This window comes from Lampetra planeri, chromosome 43 (assembly GCF_965212315.1).
Source record: "Lampetra planeri chromosome 43, kcLamPlan1.2.h2, whole genome shotgun sequence".
In the NCBI taxonomy this organism is placed as follows: domain Eukaryota; kingdom Metazoa; phylum Chordata; class Hyperoartia; order Petromyzontiformes; family Petromyzontidae; genus Lampetra; species Lampetra planeri.
This window is the reverse complement of record NC_136149.1, coordinates 1489128-1507229: the sequence shown is the minus strand read 5'-3', so window position 1 is coordinate 1507229 and position 18102 is coordinate 1489128. Positions and strand designations below refer to the sequence as shown.

Here is an 18102-nt window from a genome sequence, read left to right as displayed (position 1 = left end):
CACAGTTTGCATTTAATTTAGTTTGTGCAAGTGTTTTGCTTGCATACTCAAGATTAAATGTTTGACTATATAGCCATTGTGGTGTTTTCTTTGCGGGTTTTTTCTGCGATATCTATTTTTCCTCCAATTATGTTCCAGTTGTACTCTATCAATTCATAAGGTCAAGACATTTCCGTAAAGACAATCGGGAGCTAACAGTGCATCAATCAGTGTCAGAGAACAAAGCTGGAAGTTGACGTCGTATAACTACTTCTGAAGCCGCTGGGGAAAATCTCTTCATGACCTGTAAAGAGTGTTCATCACACGTCAATAAAATTAACAAATGTCAGTCTTCCGGCTGGAATGAGGCCAATATTTACAAAAAAAATTTGAATGATTTTTTTTTTCAATGTCTTTTGTGACTGGGGCGACATCAATTTGTTCCACTTGAGAAGCCAGGGGCAGCTGAAACCTGGCATCGAACCTATGTCCTTAGTGGTGCCAGCTTTGTCCTCTGACCTCTGAGCCTCCCAGCCACCGCAGCTTATCTTAATTCAATAATTTCTCTTTTCATTTTTTTAGAAACGTTCATGTTTTCTGCAATTGTATCCATATCTTTGGATCATATTCACGTTTCCTGCATAAAAGATTTGCTTTTATGCAATCGGAAATGCCTTTGCGTAATAATAGCGCCTTTTCGCGATGTAATACCGTTCCTCATTCATTCACGACGACGTTGGCAACGCGTCGGTGTGCCGCTCTCGCGCGCGTGCGCTCTTTCTCCCGAACGCTTCGCTCACGGCTTCGTGTCTTCCCCTCCCAGACCCGTCCGACTCCCTGCACGAGCTGCACCAGTCCGGCATGGAGTCCAACCTGGCTCTCATCGTCGGCGTGTCGAGCGGCTCCCTCATCCTGCTGCTCCTGCTGCTCCTGCTCGCCCTCTCCGTCTGCTATGTCCGCCGCAGCCGCGAGTCCCGCCGTTGGGGCCGCGGCGGGGGCGGCGGCGGCGGTTCCGGGGGGCCCGGTCCCGGCGGGCCGGGCCGCCGGGGCCCGCACTTGAACGCGTCGGCGGCGGCGTCGGCACCGCCGCCGCAGTCGTCGCTGCCGCTGTCGCTGACGCCCGGCTCCGTGGCCGTGAAGTTGGGGGGCGGCGGCGGAGGCGGCAACAACAACGGCTCGGACCCCAGCGACGTGGTGATTCCGCTGCGGACGCTCGAGGGCGGATTCTGCCCGCACTACGAGAAAGTGAGCGGGGACTACGGCCACCCGGTGTACATCGTGCAGGAAGTGCCGCCACCCAGCAACGCGAACGTCTACTACAAGGTGTGAGCGCCGCTGCCGATGGGACTGTGGGCGCGGACGCTGAGTTTCCGCATCGCAAAAGCGTTGCTTTTGTGTTTTTAATAGTTTATTTTATTTTATTTTCGGGACGTTCTTTTTGTCGTTCTATATTTTTTTTCTTTTTACGACTCGATGGACGCCACCGTCTCCCTTCCTCCGCGAGGGTGAAGCCGCAAGGGAGGACCACTTCCGCCGATGACGTTTACTTGCGCCATATTGGACGCGTGAAAACGCTTGCAGGAGGAAGCTCCGCGGAGAACTCTGCCACCTCTCGTCGTCGGAATAAAACGGCAAGCGACCGTTCGCGACCCTCACCCCCGCCCCTGCCCCCCCTCCCACGTCCGCCACCTCGTGCCATCGCGCTCCACAAGTTTTACCGTGAGCCTCTCAACGGTGGCTTCCTCCGTCACACCCGTGCAGGATGGTGACCTCTGCCGGAGACCTCTGCTTTGGTTCACACGATTTTGCCAAGCCATACAGAAAGGGATCTGATGGCAGAGGACACTTGTTGTTGTTGTTGTCACCTGCGTTGTGGTCATCGCAAGGCAAGCATATGACAAAAATAAAATAGAATTCATAAATGCCATCCAAATTCGAATTCTACATTCTTCTCAGCAAAATGACCTTTTGCAGTAGTGGCAACATTTCAATAAAGGTGGTATGCATGGGGTTGTTTTTTTTTCTTTCTTGCTGTTGGTGAAGGTTATTATGTTCAAAAATAACCTGAACTATCTAACTACTGCCCTGCTTTTTGAGTAACAAGTTACATTTTTAAATACGATTTTTGTGATGCTGTGCTTAATGAGTTTTAAGAGCTGCTTTAAACACTGGCTTTTCCAGACTTTTAGGCATGTGCCCATCACTGCAGAGTGCCTCTGATCTATCAGAGCTATTCAATGGGGTATTTTTAAAACCTTTATTTTAATTTTACATTTTTACATCTTACATTTTTTCCATTATTATGCATTATGTGAGTAAATCAATACTTTTGGGGATACTTTAAAAAAGAAGCATACATGCAAGACCCGCTGTGAGACTTTTTTTCCTCTCCAACAGAAACATTTTTGTCATTTTTCATTTATCATTTCATTTCACGGTACACTTTCAACCGTGCTCCGTGTGAGAGAACCCACGAAGGCATCTGCTATAAACCTCTGTGCACCATATTTGCGCGCCGTTCATAATCTCCCCGCCGTTCTGGGGCGCTTGGCGCGCAGAGCCACAATTTTAAACCTTTCTGACTTAAATTACCACTGGAGAGATTCTCCCACTGAAGCGGATATCGGTGACCGGGAGGTTTGCATGAAATGCTTTTTGCAGTTTTTAGTCTCAGGAGTCAGAAAACTTGAACGCTTTTTTTTTCTTCTCTTCATTTTGGGTCAATGTACAATGCTACTACTCGAATTTTAAAAGGCGATCTTTGGGAGTCAAATTTTTTTTTTTACACGTTGCTTTTTTATGATCATAAACTCATTTCGCGAAATGCGGGATTGTGAAATCAATTTTGCAGACGCACCGCGCATATACACTTGCACTAACACGCACGCGGATCACTAATGTTTGACTGAATATGAAACTTTTTTAAAATAGCAATGTACCACTTCTGTAACTATCATTGTACGTATGCAAATACAGGACTTTCCAAAAAGCTGAGGTTCACAGTTTCTTGGCGGTGCTTTGAGCTAAATTGAACCGTAATTAGGGAATTAGTTCAGCATCTCAAAATATAATTTATTTCTACATTTTATCGCAATTTAATTAAGATCGGGATTTTACGTTGATTGTAATTCGTACCGACATTTATTATCAGCCTTATAGGGTAATATCAAAATCCGTGGAGATCCAGGGACAGGGACCGGCAACCACAATAACAAGAAGAGCCATTGTTATCGAATTCGGTGAAAAATACTCAACTTTTCAAGAGACGCAAAACGTGTGAATACGAGAGACGGTGGTTCCTTAATAAAAATAACGTGTCACGAAGCAGCCCTTTAAAGAGCCGCGTGCCGCAGTTTGCCGACCGCTGCCCACACAGGGCTAAGTAGGGCTGGTCGTTTTTTCCTTAAGTCACGAAACTCACTCGCTTTACCCTCGACTCTGCCCAGTCCCGCTGTCATTAACTCAAGGCGCCGCGTGACCGTTATGACACCAATGGCAAAAGGACTTGTCTCCATGTTGGCCGCAGAAGTTCCGGGGTTGGCTGTGGCAATCGCAACTGTTGACTCGACGTGGGATATCGGTTCACCAGACTTGCTCGGCTGCCCATGTAAACTTCCGCGTCCCCCCCCACCCCCCCTGAACCAACAAGCTCACGATCCAAACTGTGTCGGCAGATCTCCGCAAAGCGTGCTCGCCCCACGTCCACAATGGCACATGGGCCCCGGGCGATAAACGTTTCCACGCGAGCGGCGCGAATGCCCCTGTAATAGATGGGGCCTTGTTAAAACCCCAATTGACAAGGACATCTCGCGGTGTTTAATTTGAAGAAGAAGAGAAAAATTATAATTAAAGCCCGCAGTTAATTAAAAATGATCACGCAAACTGCACACAAAGTTCAGGGATTAATTAAGACTCTGATTGATAAGCCAACCATGCTTTCTCTCCGTCTGTCTCCCGTGTGATACGGTTGGCTCGACACATTTTTTTGCTATCGCCGCTGCCACCAACCGTACCGGCCCTGCGTAAATAATGAAGCGGGTAAACAGCGGGCATGAAAACAGGCGCGCTTAATACCACATTAGCCATCGTGGCATTAGTGGAAAATCCTTTGTGCATTGAACTGCTAAATGATCTGGAGAGTTTGGAGGTTGGCGCGTTTGTAAATGCCGTCGTTAGAGTAATGCAAATATCCATTACGGAGTTTGCCGCGTCCCATTATTGAAAGGCGACCTTTCCTTTCCTAACGAGTAGTGGCGCTGTCAGAGGTGGTAACTATTGGGGTGAGGGGGTGGGGTTAAAAGAATGAGACGAGAGCTCACGAAGGAGTAAAGTTTCCGTTTTAGCGATTCCAAACAGAGAAGGAGCATGTGACTTGAAGCGGTGCCTCTTCCCGTTGCCATGATTCATATTAGCGGTGTTGATGCAGTCACAACATACTCAGCTCCGTGTGAAAGTTGTAACAACAACAACAAACTTATTAAGTGATAATGTTGTAATACATGAAATTACTATGAATAAAAAAAAACACATCAGGGATTAGCAATTTGTGGGGCTAAAACTATGGAAAAAATTATAAACAAAAGAACTATAAACGAATGCCGTATTTTCTTGCAGCTGTTAGTCATACCTTCCTTCACCACAAACCTTTTCCCTTTTAAGAAAAACGAATTTAAGGAGTTTGTGCTGATTTTTTTCATATAATACAATACAACTGTGTAGCCTTGGGGCGGCAATCCACAGAAAAAGACGTTAAGATTCATCCTCATAATAAAAATAAAAACCCAAAGGCAAATCACAAAAACAAGCCATCATGGCGGAAATTGTAGGGGTTTCGTTTTTTTAGCTCAATCAAAATCCTGAAGTCGCAAGCAGATTCGATCAGTTTTCAATGAATCAACCGCTCAGATGTTTTCCATCAGATGTGACATTCGGGAGTTGCTTCAGACAAGTGCCGATTCATTAATTCACTTCGTGGCACTGTTATTGCCACGTTTTTATTTCTGGACCGACTGAAAGTCGTGTCGCAGAGGGCAGACGAGCACATTCCCCGTGTGTCTCTCACTTGTCTTATAAAAAAAAGATGTAGTTAAATCGATCAATTCCGAAAGCAGTGCACGTCAGTAATACAAATCTGCTTAAGATGTACATGCGCAGAAAATTACTCGAACGTCAAACTTACTTACGTCCACCATATTTAGCTTAATTACCCTAAGACCAGTTGAAAAAAAATTTGCTCCGAGGCTCTTTTAATAAGTTGCAACTTATTATAAAAGTCACGCGGGTGCCAATTATAATATTATAGCGTAATTGAACTTCAGCTTCTGGGAGGGTCTTAATTTTGTTACGCGCCGTTAGAGAGTCTTGCTGCAACGAACGCGTAAGGCTGCCATTTAGGATGCCATGGTGTTCCAGGGTTTCTGGCGTTAAGTCCTAACATCGTTTTGGAGCATTTTCAGCTGGCCGGCGCCGAGCGTGTGATGAGTTCCTCAGCTGTGCAAGATTTTGGGCTTTCGGGAAAGCGATTACGGTGAATGTGCGGCGGTGGTGGCGGCGTAAATTGTTTAAGTTCTCGTAGTCAAGGCAGGCGCAGAGGACTTGAGGAATTTGCAGAGCTTTGGACGACAGATGTAAAAAAGAAGAAAAGGCCAGAGGGCCTATTTAGCCCACATTCTTTCCCTAATCCCCAGAGCAAGCCTTCGGATCAGTTGGTCCGCACATTCAATGTCCTCCAACGGTAGCTGCCGTCTCATTAGTCTGAGCTGTGTCAAAGTGTGTCCATGTCTGACCAGCGTGACCCCACTCCCACCACTCCCCCCACTACCACCCACTACCACCCACCACCACCCAACCCCACCGAGCAAATGTGTATTTTTCCATCCTCCCCCCCCCCCCACATTACATATATGTTTATCTCCTTTTTTTAATGAGAAAATGAAGATAATTTGTGTAACATTAAAGGCAAGGGTGTGTTTATTGCCATGACAGCTGGCGTCTATTATAGAGACCAAAAGGAGAAAAGGCTGTTGTGAAGTGGGTGCTGTGCTTGGAAAACGTTAGACTTTTGAATAAGAGAACTTGGGTAACAACCGTAGCGAGGATCGCATCTGGGAGGACTCTTTCTCTTCTAAAACAATGCACCGGCCAGAATTTAAAGCAGGGGCTATGTCAAGTCCACTCTGCAAGAGGGTCACAATGGTGAATAAAGCAGCATTGGGATATAAGCGGTGGGACGTGACTCTTCACGCAGTTAAAAAAAAATGTAAATGCACAATAAAAAAAACGACGGGATGAAATCCCCCTTTCTGCTCCGTAGGTTGGACATTGGTCCTTTGAGAAAGACGAGAGATGGGGATTTTTACATCACAGCCACGTGATACTTGAGGTTGAAGCACGGTAGTCGTAACCCTCTATTGATGGATCGAGATGGCTGCCTTTGAATTACAAATGGGGGAGATGGGGGGGGGGGACGTATGGGCGGGTTGCGGTGCTGCCCTTAACAAGCCCTGGTGGTTGACACTAAATCCTGGGAGATCTGAAAATGCTTGTATTTTCAAACCGATTGTTGTCGTCGGGATCTCGGATAATTCGCCTCGCAAGCGTCTGCAAGCGCAGTGCGCTGGTGCTTTGCTCATCGAGTGTCAGCTGGAATTCAACCATCACCGCATTATTGGTGTGTGTGCGCGCTGGCAATTTGCAGAGCTCTTGAGCAAGCAAGAAAAATTGTAAAATGTCACGGCTTATCCCCACAGTGCAATCAATGTCACATATGATGGCACTTCAGGCGGAGTTATTTCATTATTTATTTTATTACTTTCATATTTTTTTGGGTGTTTGGGGCCGGGGAAGGGAGGGGCAAATGGGAGAGGTGCGGTTAATGTGCATTTGCAGGAGAGGGGGGGGAAATAACAACGCAGACGCTTCACGATCTTTTTTTAATTTTTACGTTGAGAACACACGAAAAGGGTCTTCTTTCTGGTCTCATTCAGTGGAGGACGGCGGGCAGTAGAGTGTGTCGCGCGTGAAGTGCACCACGTGAGGATGGACGGACCGAGCGCGCTTGCAAATTCAGCACGATTATGCTCCACTTGTCAGCGTGACATCACAACTAAAGCTTTACCCAATTCATCTCACTGTGAATTCAAAGCACGGCACGGGGCATAAAGCGATTACCATTAGTTCCAAACACGGGGGTTCATTTTAAATCATGATGAACACATTGCGAAAAGAACAAAGGAGACACTTGATGTTTTATTCTGACAATGTCTGGGGTGTAAAAAATAAAGTCGAGCACAAAGAGATTGCCTCGAAACCGAATTCCACTTCGTGTGTCTCGTAGAATGTGCGCAGTGAAGTCATACTCGGGATTTGTATTGTTTTAGCTGAGCACATGACATTGCGATTTTGACAGTGCTTTTTCACGGGATCAAGTAAATAACTAACAAACATGTTTCGTGGTTCCACCGTTGCTCGAGGACGTGTGACATCGAGCGCCAAGACGCCCTTGACTGACGCCATGGAGAGCGACGCAAGTTCATGTAATGATTCATATTAAATTCGTGCACTTTTAATTGTTTAGCTGCGGAGGGAAATTGGAGGCCGCGCATCTTCCAAGACATAATAACAACGTCCAATTGAGAGGCTTGACGAGCCACGGGGCATGGCTTGCGGCGCCTGTGACTTTGTGTGGCTTTTATAACCGCGATATCCACGCAACGCTTTCACGTCGACATTAAGATCGGTTGTTAAACACATTTACGCGTCAATTTAATTTGTAACCGCGCATGAGATTAATTTGGACGATTAACAATTTTTATTTAACATTTTGAGTTGTCTTTTGCTTTCACACATATTGGCTACCCTTACACAGAAATGATAACATGTAGAAATAAATAACTAAAAATCCCGTACCTAATATTTTAGAAATGCCTACAGGATCAGTTTAGGACGAACATTATTTTTTTCATGCTATTGTACAATGTTGTTTCAATAAAGTATAAATGGAAAAACAGTATGTGCCATATATTTTTAAATGCCCTATAGTGATATATCTCTCAAGGATTCAAATGCCTTACCTGTAGGGTGACATGACAATTATGAAATGTATAAGCACTGTCAAATTCCCTTGTAGGATTTTTATAGGATTTTCTGTTTGAATCCTGTTTAAAGCTTCTGCAGAACTTATTCAATTTCTTGCAGGATCCTGCAGGGAGAGTTCCACCATATAATATTGTGTAGGATTAAAATAACACCCCTCCTGTATTCATTTCTATGGGAGGGATTACATTATGCCACTGTGAGATTATCAGTTAAATTTGTCTATTACACTTTGGCATGTAATAACCATAAGGGGGTCATTTGTAAAATATATATAAAAAGAAGTACATTCTTGTATCATTCACGTGCAAATGATCCTTGTTTTGGTCTGTGTGGCAATTACGCGAGGGAAGACAAGGAGGAGACTGTTAGTGTTTAAGCCATTCAAAAAAACTAAATAGGTGTTCATGAAGATGTCATCCATTTTAAAATAATGATTATTGCAAAACAGTTTGAACTGCGTAGTTGAAATGTTGACAACACATTCCTTAGGGGTTTTTTGTTGTCGTGTTTTTGAGAGATTTTCAAACAATCGCGGCCGAGACGTTGGCAAACGTGCTGGGGCACTGGAATCTCGACACGAGATGCGGTTTAGAGGCGTGAGACTCGCACAATACGATCTCGTTTCTACCAAGCGTTTGTGGGAACGGTTCTGTCGGCCGAGCTAAAAACCATTTGCCTAATGATGATGATTCTTCAATAATGAATGACATTTTTATGGACACCTTGGGTTAAAAAAAAATCAAACACTGCCCTTAAGAGAAAGCACTGCAAAGCTTATGATTACTATTATTTGGGGTCCTGTAGGTATTTTAAAGTTGTACACTCTTCGGCTTACGTAGTATATGACGACGGTATTTGATAATGTTTTTAGTTTTGACTATTCCTGTTTCCGCCTATATACTTGTATTTTTGTGATATCAGTTTCCAAAAAATACAATTATTTCTTTATCTGCATGTCAAGCAGATGCATTCTCATATAATTTTTTTCGAGATGAAATGTAGATGCTATAAAAGGGTTAAATTGTCATTATCCCGAAACTCCTTTCCATTTTTGTCCCATCCTGTCTCTGTGTGCAAACCCTCAATGGACACTGAATGGACATCGGAGGACATGTGATGCTCAATGCACCGATCGTATGGGAAGAACTCTTCTTGATGTGAATAAGATTTTATTCGGAAGGACTTGTTGAGAATGAGTGTTTTTTAATAATAAAAAAAATCAAACTCGCAAACGCCTTATTTAGCACAGACAATCCTTGACGCGGGTTGAGGTGGTGTCGCTTTGTTGGTTAGCGCGACCTCTTCTTGCAGCGAGTGGCTGTAAAATTAACCTTGAATTTTACCATCAAAACACTCGAGATGACATCAAACTGGTTGCGGTTGCTTTTTTTTGTCAATGTTTTTCAAAGGAGTGTAAATTCTTATAAATATTCCTCGTTTCGTGTTTCGTATGTAGTACACACACACAATTAACGTTTTGTTCCGGATTGCTTTATTTTCTTTCGAGAGGGACCACGAGACCGCGATGTGATTACTTTGAAGTATTTATTTAAAGAAAAAAAAAATTCCCCAGTATAAAAAATAAAAAAAAACCCCAACGAATTAAGGAATCTTCGGACAACACATTCTTAATGCCACGGACAGATCAGCCGCCGTTATGAAGGATCCAACTTGTGGTTAATTGGACACCGTTGAACGTTTTTAATAGTTGGAAATTCGAGTTTGTGTGCAGCCTTGCTGTGACTCGTGGCGAAGGACGGGCTGCCTCTAAAGATGATGTTTTTGTTGCCGAGGAAACGGTCGACATGTTTCGCCACACATTGTGCTGCTGCTGCTGCGTCGCACCACAGGAGCATTGGCGATGGCGCACTCGCAAAAACCACAAGGACTCTGGAGTGTAAACACAGAGTAACGTGACGGAACCCGTGCAGTGGCTTCACCTGTTGACAGTCGTATTTAGTCTGGGAGCAGCGGCGAGTGCGGATTGAAGCGGTGAAACGGAGCAGTGGAGTTATTCACATTTTCTCGGAAAGATTTGTCTGTATACTGCATTCTGTATATTTTGTTAAATAGCGCGCTGTAATTTATATTATATTTCCCTCACTATCTTAACTCGTACTGCTAAGTCTTAGTAACATGTTTTTTTTAAGGAAAAGTACCAGTACAGTACTACTCACTTTTTTTTTTTAACAAATGCTCTTTGTGTTCGTAACGTAGGGACAGTTTTTTTTTGCCTCGACAGTTTTTCGTAGTAGTCCTCACTCACGATAGTCACGGTTTTTTTTTTGTTGCAAGGAATTCTAAGTGAAAATTGTGCTGCATCATTTCCCTCGGTGCCAGTGTTTGTTAGAGGAGTGCTTCAATATCTGGGGACCATTGTGCGGTGCTCACATCCCGGTGACACACAAAGCCGCGTGTCACAAACCACAATCATGGCACACTAAATACGAACCAAGCAAAATTCATAGATAACACCTCAAACACGTTTATTTGTTTTTTTATTAATACGCCACGTACATTTTTATTGCGAGAATTACAATGATGAAACTACATTTCGAATAAATAAATAGTCGCGTGCCTGGGTGGAAATGAGAACAAGACATGGCGATCACTTTGTTTGTGTGTGTGTGTCACTGAATACCGTGCCTAATATTTAAATACTGTCGGTCGTATTGGCGGGAGCAATAAGACGTGAAATATTAAGTCAGAATGCATCATCGACTTGGGAATTACACCACTGCACGTCGGTTATGAATGGGAGAGTGGTATTTGGCTTCACGTTTAAACGAAAACCCTCCGTCTACATCACTCTCTGCCTACCTCCGTCGCAATAGTACCGGCACTACGACGACGACAGCAACATCAAGAGGCCTAGGACCTTGGGGCAGCGGATTCTATTAGCCGTGATAACAACAACTACAACAATAATCACAATAACACTATCATTTACTCAATAAAACATTGTATAGAAAAAACATCAAGACGTGTCTTGAGCCAGGAAATTTAAATGTTTGCAGAAGGGAGCGAAGTGGCTACACAGCGAAGTGCAATTTCCCCCACCACCACCCCGAGTGCATGTGGATCGTATTAAGACGAGGGCCCCCCCCCACCACCTCCCCCGGTGAGCCGAGGAGGCAGGGCCGCAGTCTTCGCGTGCGTCCTGCCGATCGGCGGTGGGGGGATGGGTGCGCTCGTTTCACGTAGAACCGAAGCTCCATCATCCATGGCCGGTCACATTTGAGGTCCGTTGGACGTTCGGATTTTTTTTCTTGCTGTTGTCATTTCTTCCCTTCCCCCCCCCCTCCGCCTAAAAAAAAAATCTCGTTTTTTTACGTGACAATGAAAAGTGCGGCGTGGTGATTGCGTAAATTTTGTTGTGAGCCGAGACTTTCTCCGTCATCCGCTCCCCCATCCTCCCTCCCCCCTATCTCCTTCCCTCAAGCAAATTTTTCGGGTTTTATGGCGTAGATTTTTGTTTGTGTACAGCCCCCCCCTGCACACCCCCCCCACCGTGTGTTTTTTTCGGGGCAGTTTTCGATGTTTCCTAAGCAGGTGTTATTTTGTCACCACTTGTAATCGCTAAAGTTTGCTACACAACACTGTTTTTTTTTGGGGGGGGGGGGGGGGGAGGGGGGGTGATGGAGGGGGGATTTTATGAGATCCTGTATGTACATTGTTCGATCTTTAAATAAAGTGGCAGTTTTATAAAAAAAAAAACCCCATCAGAATCGCGCAACTGCCGTGTGCTCTTCCCGTCCGAACGTTGTCGCGAGTTGTTAAAATACGACGGGGGCGTTTCTCTCTTGCGAGGGCCGTGAAAACATGAGGCGAGCAAATATCTTTAATTGATACGGCGTGTGTGTGTTGTGTGTGTGAGGAGCGCATCTTGGAAGAATTCTCACAGCTGGAACGGTTTTACGAGGTTGTCGAGTGGCATTATTATTATTCTCGGTCATGTCTGAGCCCATCAGTGCCAGGTTCATTTCTTTTTCGCGACAGCACATATAGAAGTGCCGCCTTCAAGATATATTGGCTCGGATGTATTATTTCCGCATCCTCCTGATGATTACACGGCACACTTTGTCTGCCTCTAAGCAGACGACGTGCGGAGGAGTGTGCGTCTTTCCAGCAGCGTGTGCGCGACCACGTCCGTGTGACATCGACACCGAGCACAAGGTCGTGGTGCGCCTTAGCGTCTCGAGCGTCGGGTAATCCGGACATCGCGGGAGTAGATCGTAAAATGTAAAAGGTCAAATGGCGTTGCAAAGGTTTAAACAAAAAAAAATAACTCATGATCAACATTGCGTTCGCTTTCGAGCTTTCGACTTGTGTGGGACGGACACGTGTTTTGTGTCATCTCAAGTGATCTTCAGCCTTCCCCATCAACTCGCGCTGACCAGCGTGGTGAAGTATGGTTGAACAACTCTGCCCGCCCCACCTTGCATGGGGGAGGCCTTCGATGAGCAGCAACTTGACGAAGGGCTGTAAACTCGGCTGTATGACCGTCCACATGTATGACCGTCCACACGTATGACCCCACTTGCGTGCACGCTTAAGTGGTCGTAAAAACACGTTCAGAAATTGATGATGAAGATCCTCAAGAGAAGCCCCGAACATCAATGCACTTATTTTACGACGTAATCGATACGTGAATAATGTACGACTTCAAATGACACCTGACATTAGGCTGCGGCGGTGACCTTATAACCGGTACCGTAATAGACCGTCACACTTCACTGCTGTTAATTAACAGACAGCGTGACATCGGTGTTCTGAACGAACAGCGAGTATAATAGGAATGGAGCGGTGGTGCAGCGATTAGCGCTCTCCGCTATGAACCCCACCCACCCGAGTTAGATTCCCGACCATGGCTAACATTGGCGGCAAGAGATAACCAAACCATTCACCAACCCGCACTGTCCAGTTAGGTGAAATATGGTCAAGCAACCATCGTGACCGAAACGGCGTGGACAGGCCATCATCCAGCAGTGATTTGACATGGAACTGTAAAATATTCCTTATGAATCTATCCAGTGTTGTGCATGGGCGTGTGTGCAAACATGTCTAGGAGTGATCACAACCAGCAAAGGATGCTTGAGGTCCTCACGTGTAGCCCCAGAACATCAATGCACTTATTTGATTAAATAATCAATACATGAATAATATACGACTTCAAATGACACCTGACATTAGGCTGCTCGTGACCTCGTGCCTCGTGTGCCGTGTATACACACACACGTGCGTCATGACACCTCAATGCCGTTAATGAACGGACGGTTTAAGCGCTGCACTTGATTATGAGCCAATTACAAGAGGGACCATTGATTTGTGAAGCTTCACAATCACCCCCCTCATGCTCATCCGTAAAAAAATAATGAAATCGCGCCCTTCTCTTTCCGAATCGAGATGACGCACCGCCCCCTCCGCCGCTTGAAGATCTCACGACGCACACGCGCGCGCATCGTTGTGTGTACAAACACACAAAAACATATCTCCTCAGTTCTAGATTTGAAGCTTTCGTGACTGCAAGGATTCATATTCTTAGGGTTTTTTCGGTAAAGTCACGTAGGTAAAAAAATAAAATTAATAAAAGTAAAATAAAAATAAAATAAAATATTTTACTTTTATTAATTTTAATTAAACAATTTCACCTACGTGACTTTACCGAAAAAACATAAGAATATATCTCCTCAGCCTTATCGAGGCCACCGACTCAAAAGAACTGAGCGCCGCGGCCATGTTGCTGTCCCTCAGAACCACAAACCCAAAAGCGTTGGGAAAATGTGGCCACCTTCTCGACCTCGTGTCGCGTAGATGAGCGGTGGTGCTTGCGATAAGTTCATCGTGGATTCATTTCAACTGAAGCTTCCTGGGCTGAGCTCTGAAAAATATCCCACTCCCCCACCACCACCATGTAGTTGTCGGGGGGGGGGGGGGTCTGAGAGGTTTGGGGGGCCCTGGTAAGTATTTGATAATACATTATAGCCTGACGCTATGACTGTGGCAGCCTGAGCTGGAATCCCAGCCACAACTAACATCAGTGACGAGTGACATCTCAAACAGACCTGGGTGCCCCCCCCCTCTCTCTTAGCCGTACTAACCCGCACTGACCAAGGTGGTGAAGTATGGTCAAACAACGCTCATGACTGAGCTGGCATGGGGGAAGCCCTCATCCGGCAGAGGGTTGCCTGTAAATGACAATCGCAGCAACACGTGAGATGGCAAGCATCATTCGACACGCCATTAATCCAAACCGTCCCAAAGACAACCGCCACTCCTCCTCGACTTTCACTGCAGCCACTGCGCAGTGCGACTTCACGTTTGTGTTGTGTGTGTGTTTGTGTGTGTGTTGTGTGTGTGCTTGTTTGTGTGTTTTGTGTGTGTGCTTGTTTGTGTGTGTGTTTGTGCGTGTCCGTTTGTGTGTGTATGTGTTGTGTGTGTGCTTGTTTGTGTGTGTATGTTGTGTGTGTCCGTTTGTGTGTGTATGTGTTGTGTGTCTGTGTGTTTGTGTGTGTGTTGTGTGTGTGTGTTGTGTGTGTGTTGTGTGTGTGTTGTGTGTGTGTGTTTGTGTGTGTGTTGTGTGTGTGTGTTGTGTGTGTTTGTGTGTGTGTTGTGTGTGTGTGTGTTTGTGTGTGTGTTGTGTGTGTGTGTTGTGTGTGTGTGTTGTGTGTGTGTGTTTGTGTGTGTGTTGTGTGTGTGTGTGTGTTGTGTGTGTTTGTGTGTGTGTTTGTGTGTGTGTTTGTGTGTGGAAGCTACCTGGTCTGTCGCTCCGCACGAAGCTTCAGGTCTTCTCGGCCACGGTCATTCCCTCCCTTCTCTATGCTTGCGAAACGTGGACCCCCCTAGTGGAGCATCTTCGCCGGTTGGAAACATTTAGGCTGGCCTGCCTACGATCCATCCTGGGTTTAACCAGGCTGGATTGTGTGAGGAGCTCACAAGTCCTTGAAAGATCTGGGCAAAGTCCCATCAGTGAGCTCCTCCGGCAGGCAAGGCTGCGTTGGCTGGGTCATGTAGCCCGCATGCCCAGCCACCGCATGCCTAAACAGCTTTTGTTCGGCCGGATCGAGGGGGCTAAACGGGCGCGGCACGGGCTAGAGAAGAGATGGAGTGATGTGGTACAGGAGGACGTGGAGCTGAGTGGACTTGCCGATGACTGGTACCAGCGGTGTCAAGATCGGCCTCAGTGGAGGAGGCTCGTGAAGGACGCTACTGGGCAGTTGGAGGCAGTCGCCCTCCAACAACAACGGAGGGCGGAGGAGCGACGCTCACAACAACGAGCGGAGCGCCGGGTGGCTAAAGCACAGCAAGTTGGCACAGTAGGGGGCACAGGTGGTGCATCAGCCAGTCATCTCGGTCATCTCGGTCAGTCGACCCGTGGCACCTGCTGGGTCTGCCCCGTGACCTCCTGCCAGCGGGCGTTCGACACTTCACGTGGCCTCAAGGTGCACATGGCCTGGCACAAGCGTCGTGGTGACGTCACCGCCACTTAGTGGCGAATGGCGGTTGTTGTGTTTGTGTGTGTGTTGTGTGTGTGTGTTGTGTGTGTGTTGTGTGTGTGTTGTGTGTGTGTTGTGTGTGTGTTGTGTGTGTGTGTTGTGTGTGTGTGTTGTGTGTGTTTGTGTGTGTGTTGTGTGTGTGTTGTGTGTGTGTGTTTGTGTGTGTGTGTGTTGTGTGTGTTAGTGTGTGTGTTGTGTGTGTGTGTTGTGTGTGTGTGTTGTGTGTGTTTGTGTGTGTGTTTGTGTGTGTGTGTTGTGTGTGTGTGTTTGTGTGTGTGTTGTGTGTGTGTGTTGTGTGTGTGTTGTGTGTGTGTGTTGTGTGTGTTGTGTGTGTTTGTGTGTGTGTTGTGTGTGTGTGTTTGTGTGTGTGTTGTGTGTGTGTTGTGTGTGTGTGTGTTGTGTGTGTTTGTGTGTGTGTTGTGTGTGTACCGTGCACGCCCCCCCCCCAAGGACCCCTCACGGAGTCCCTTCACCACAACCACCACAACGCAGAATCCCTCCACCACAACAACCACAACAACTCCGAGTCCCTTCACCACAACAACAACAACAACTCCGAGTCCCTTCACCACCACAACAACAACAACAACTCCGAGTCCCTTCACCACAACAACCACAACAACTCCGAGTCCCTTCACCACCACAACAACAACAACAACTCCGAGTCCCTCCACCACAACAACCACAACAACTCCGAGTCCCTTCACCACCACAACAACAACAACTCCGAGTCCCTTCACCACAACAACAACAACAACTCCGAGTCCCTTCACCACAACAACAACAACAACTCCGAGTCCCTTCACGACAACCACAACAACTCCGAGTCCCTTCACCACAACAACCACAACAACTCCGAGTCCCTTCACCACAACAACAACAACAACTCCGAGTCCCTTCACGACAACCACAACAACTCCGAGTCCCTCCACCACAACAACAACAACAACTCCGAGTCCCTTCACCACAACAACAACAACTCCGAGTCCCTTCACCACCACAACAACAACAACAACTCCGAGTCCCTTCACCACAACAACAACAACAACTCCGAGTCCCTTCACCACAACAACAACAACAACTCCGAGTCCCTTCACGACAACCACAACAACTCCGAGTCCCTTCACCATAACAACCACAACAACTCCGAGTCCCTTCACCACAACAACAACAACAACTCCGAGTCCCTTCACCACAACAACAACAACAACTCCGAGTCCCTTCACCACAACAACAACAACAACTCCGAGCCCCTTCACCACAACAACAACAACAACTCCGAGTCCCTTCACCACAACAACCACAACAACTCCGAGTCCCTTCACCACAACAACAACAACAACTCCGAGTCCCTTCACCACAACAACAACAACAACTCCGAGTCCCTTCACCACAACAACCACAACAACTCCGAGTCCCTTCACCACAACAACAACAACAACTCCGAGTCCCTTCACCACAACAACAACAACAACAACTCCGAGTCCCTTCACCACAACAACAACAACTCCGAGTCCCTTCACCACCACAACGGCTGCTAAAGCAGGCGACGAGGGCATCACGATTCGAGAGTGGCGCCACGTCCTCGCCGTGCCACACCACGAGAGACTTTAAAACAATACGAAACCACGCGTGCCACCGCGCCCACGACGGTGCCTAATGGAGGGGTCTCCCCGAGTTTGAAGGGCTTTCATTTCGGAACGCGCACCTTTCTTTCCCCCGGCTTCTGCTTCTGCTTAAGCCATCAATCGTTGCATGCCGATTAAACCTTCGGCTGTTTCCAAACAGCCTCGCTGACAGCCGTTTTCCATCTCGCTCTCTCTCTCTCACTTTGTGGTTTTTGTCTTGAGTTTGACCTCTTTAATGACATCTGTGAATCCATGAGGTATTTTGGATTACAGTTCTACCTCTATCAATTCCACACCGCAATGCTCTGCATATGTCTTTAAATGCGGTCTTGGCGAAGTGATGCGTATGAACTCGTTGGTAAGAATTGTTTTGCCTGAACTTTTTTTAATTTACATGACAGTACTAACCACATTTAGCTGTGTTAACAAGGCCCATCACATTTACACACACACACGAGACAATCTTGTTTCGTAACGGTTTGTAAAACCAAACTTTTATTTTTGTTACAGCCCTTTGCCATTTCGCTGCTGAACGGGGGCCTCCCTGTGCTGTGTCGTCATGGGGATTGTTTGACCATACCTCACCACACCGGTCAGTGTGGGTTAGTTGAAGGTAGGCTCAGGATGAGTTCAGCTATCACTCGACACCGATGTTAGACATGGCTGGGAATCAAACTCATGTCGGTGGCTTGATAGCAGAGTGTGGAAATCGCTAATGCATCATTGCACAGTCCCACCCTAAAATGTTACAAAAGAATCAGACAATACGCCTCCACATGCAAATTTAAAGTATTTTTTTACACATCTCATCAGCCACACGGTTTTTTGGGATTGCGCATTTCAGCAGCATTGTTTCAACGCAAGTAAGCCACTTAGCCACCACTCCACTCTAATCCTAAATA

General features: G+C 46.4%; 1 protein-coding gene across 1 annotated transcript in view; it reads left to right on the top strand.

The window, feature by feature from the left end:
- Nucleotides 1-11372, top strand: part of LOC144732556 (ephrin-B2a-like) — a 166420-nt gene extending 155048 nt beyond the window's left edge. Inside the window, 1 exon segment of the mRNA XM_078613987.1 lies at nt 803-11372. Within this exon segment, the coding sequence (XP_078470113.1) occupies nt 803-1308 (506 nt within the window). The 3' untranslated portion in view covers nt 1309-11372.
- The last annotated feature ends 6730 nt before the right edge of the window (nt 11373-18102 follow it).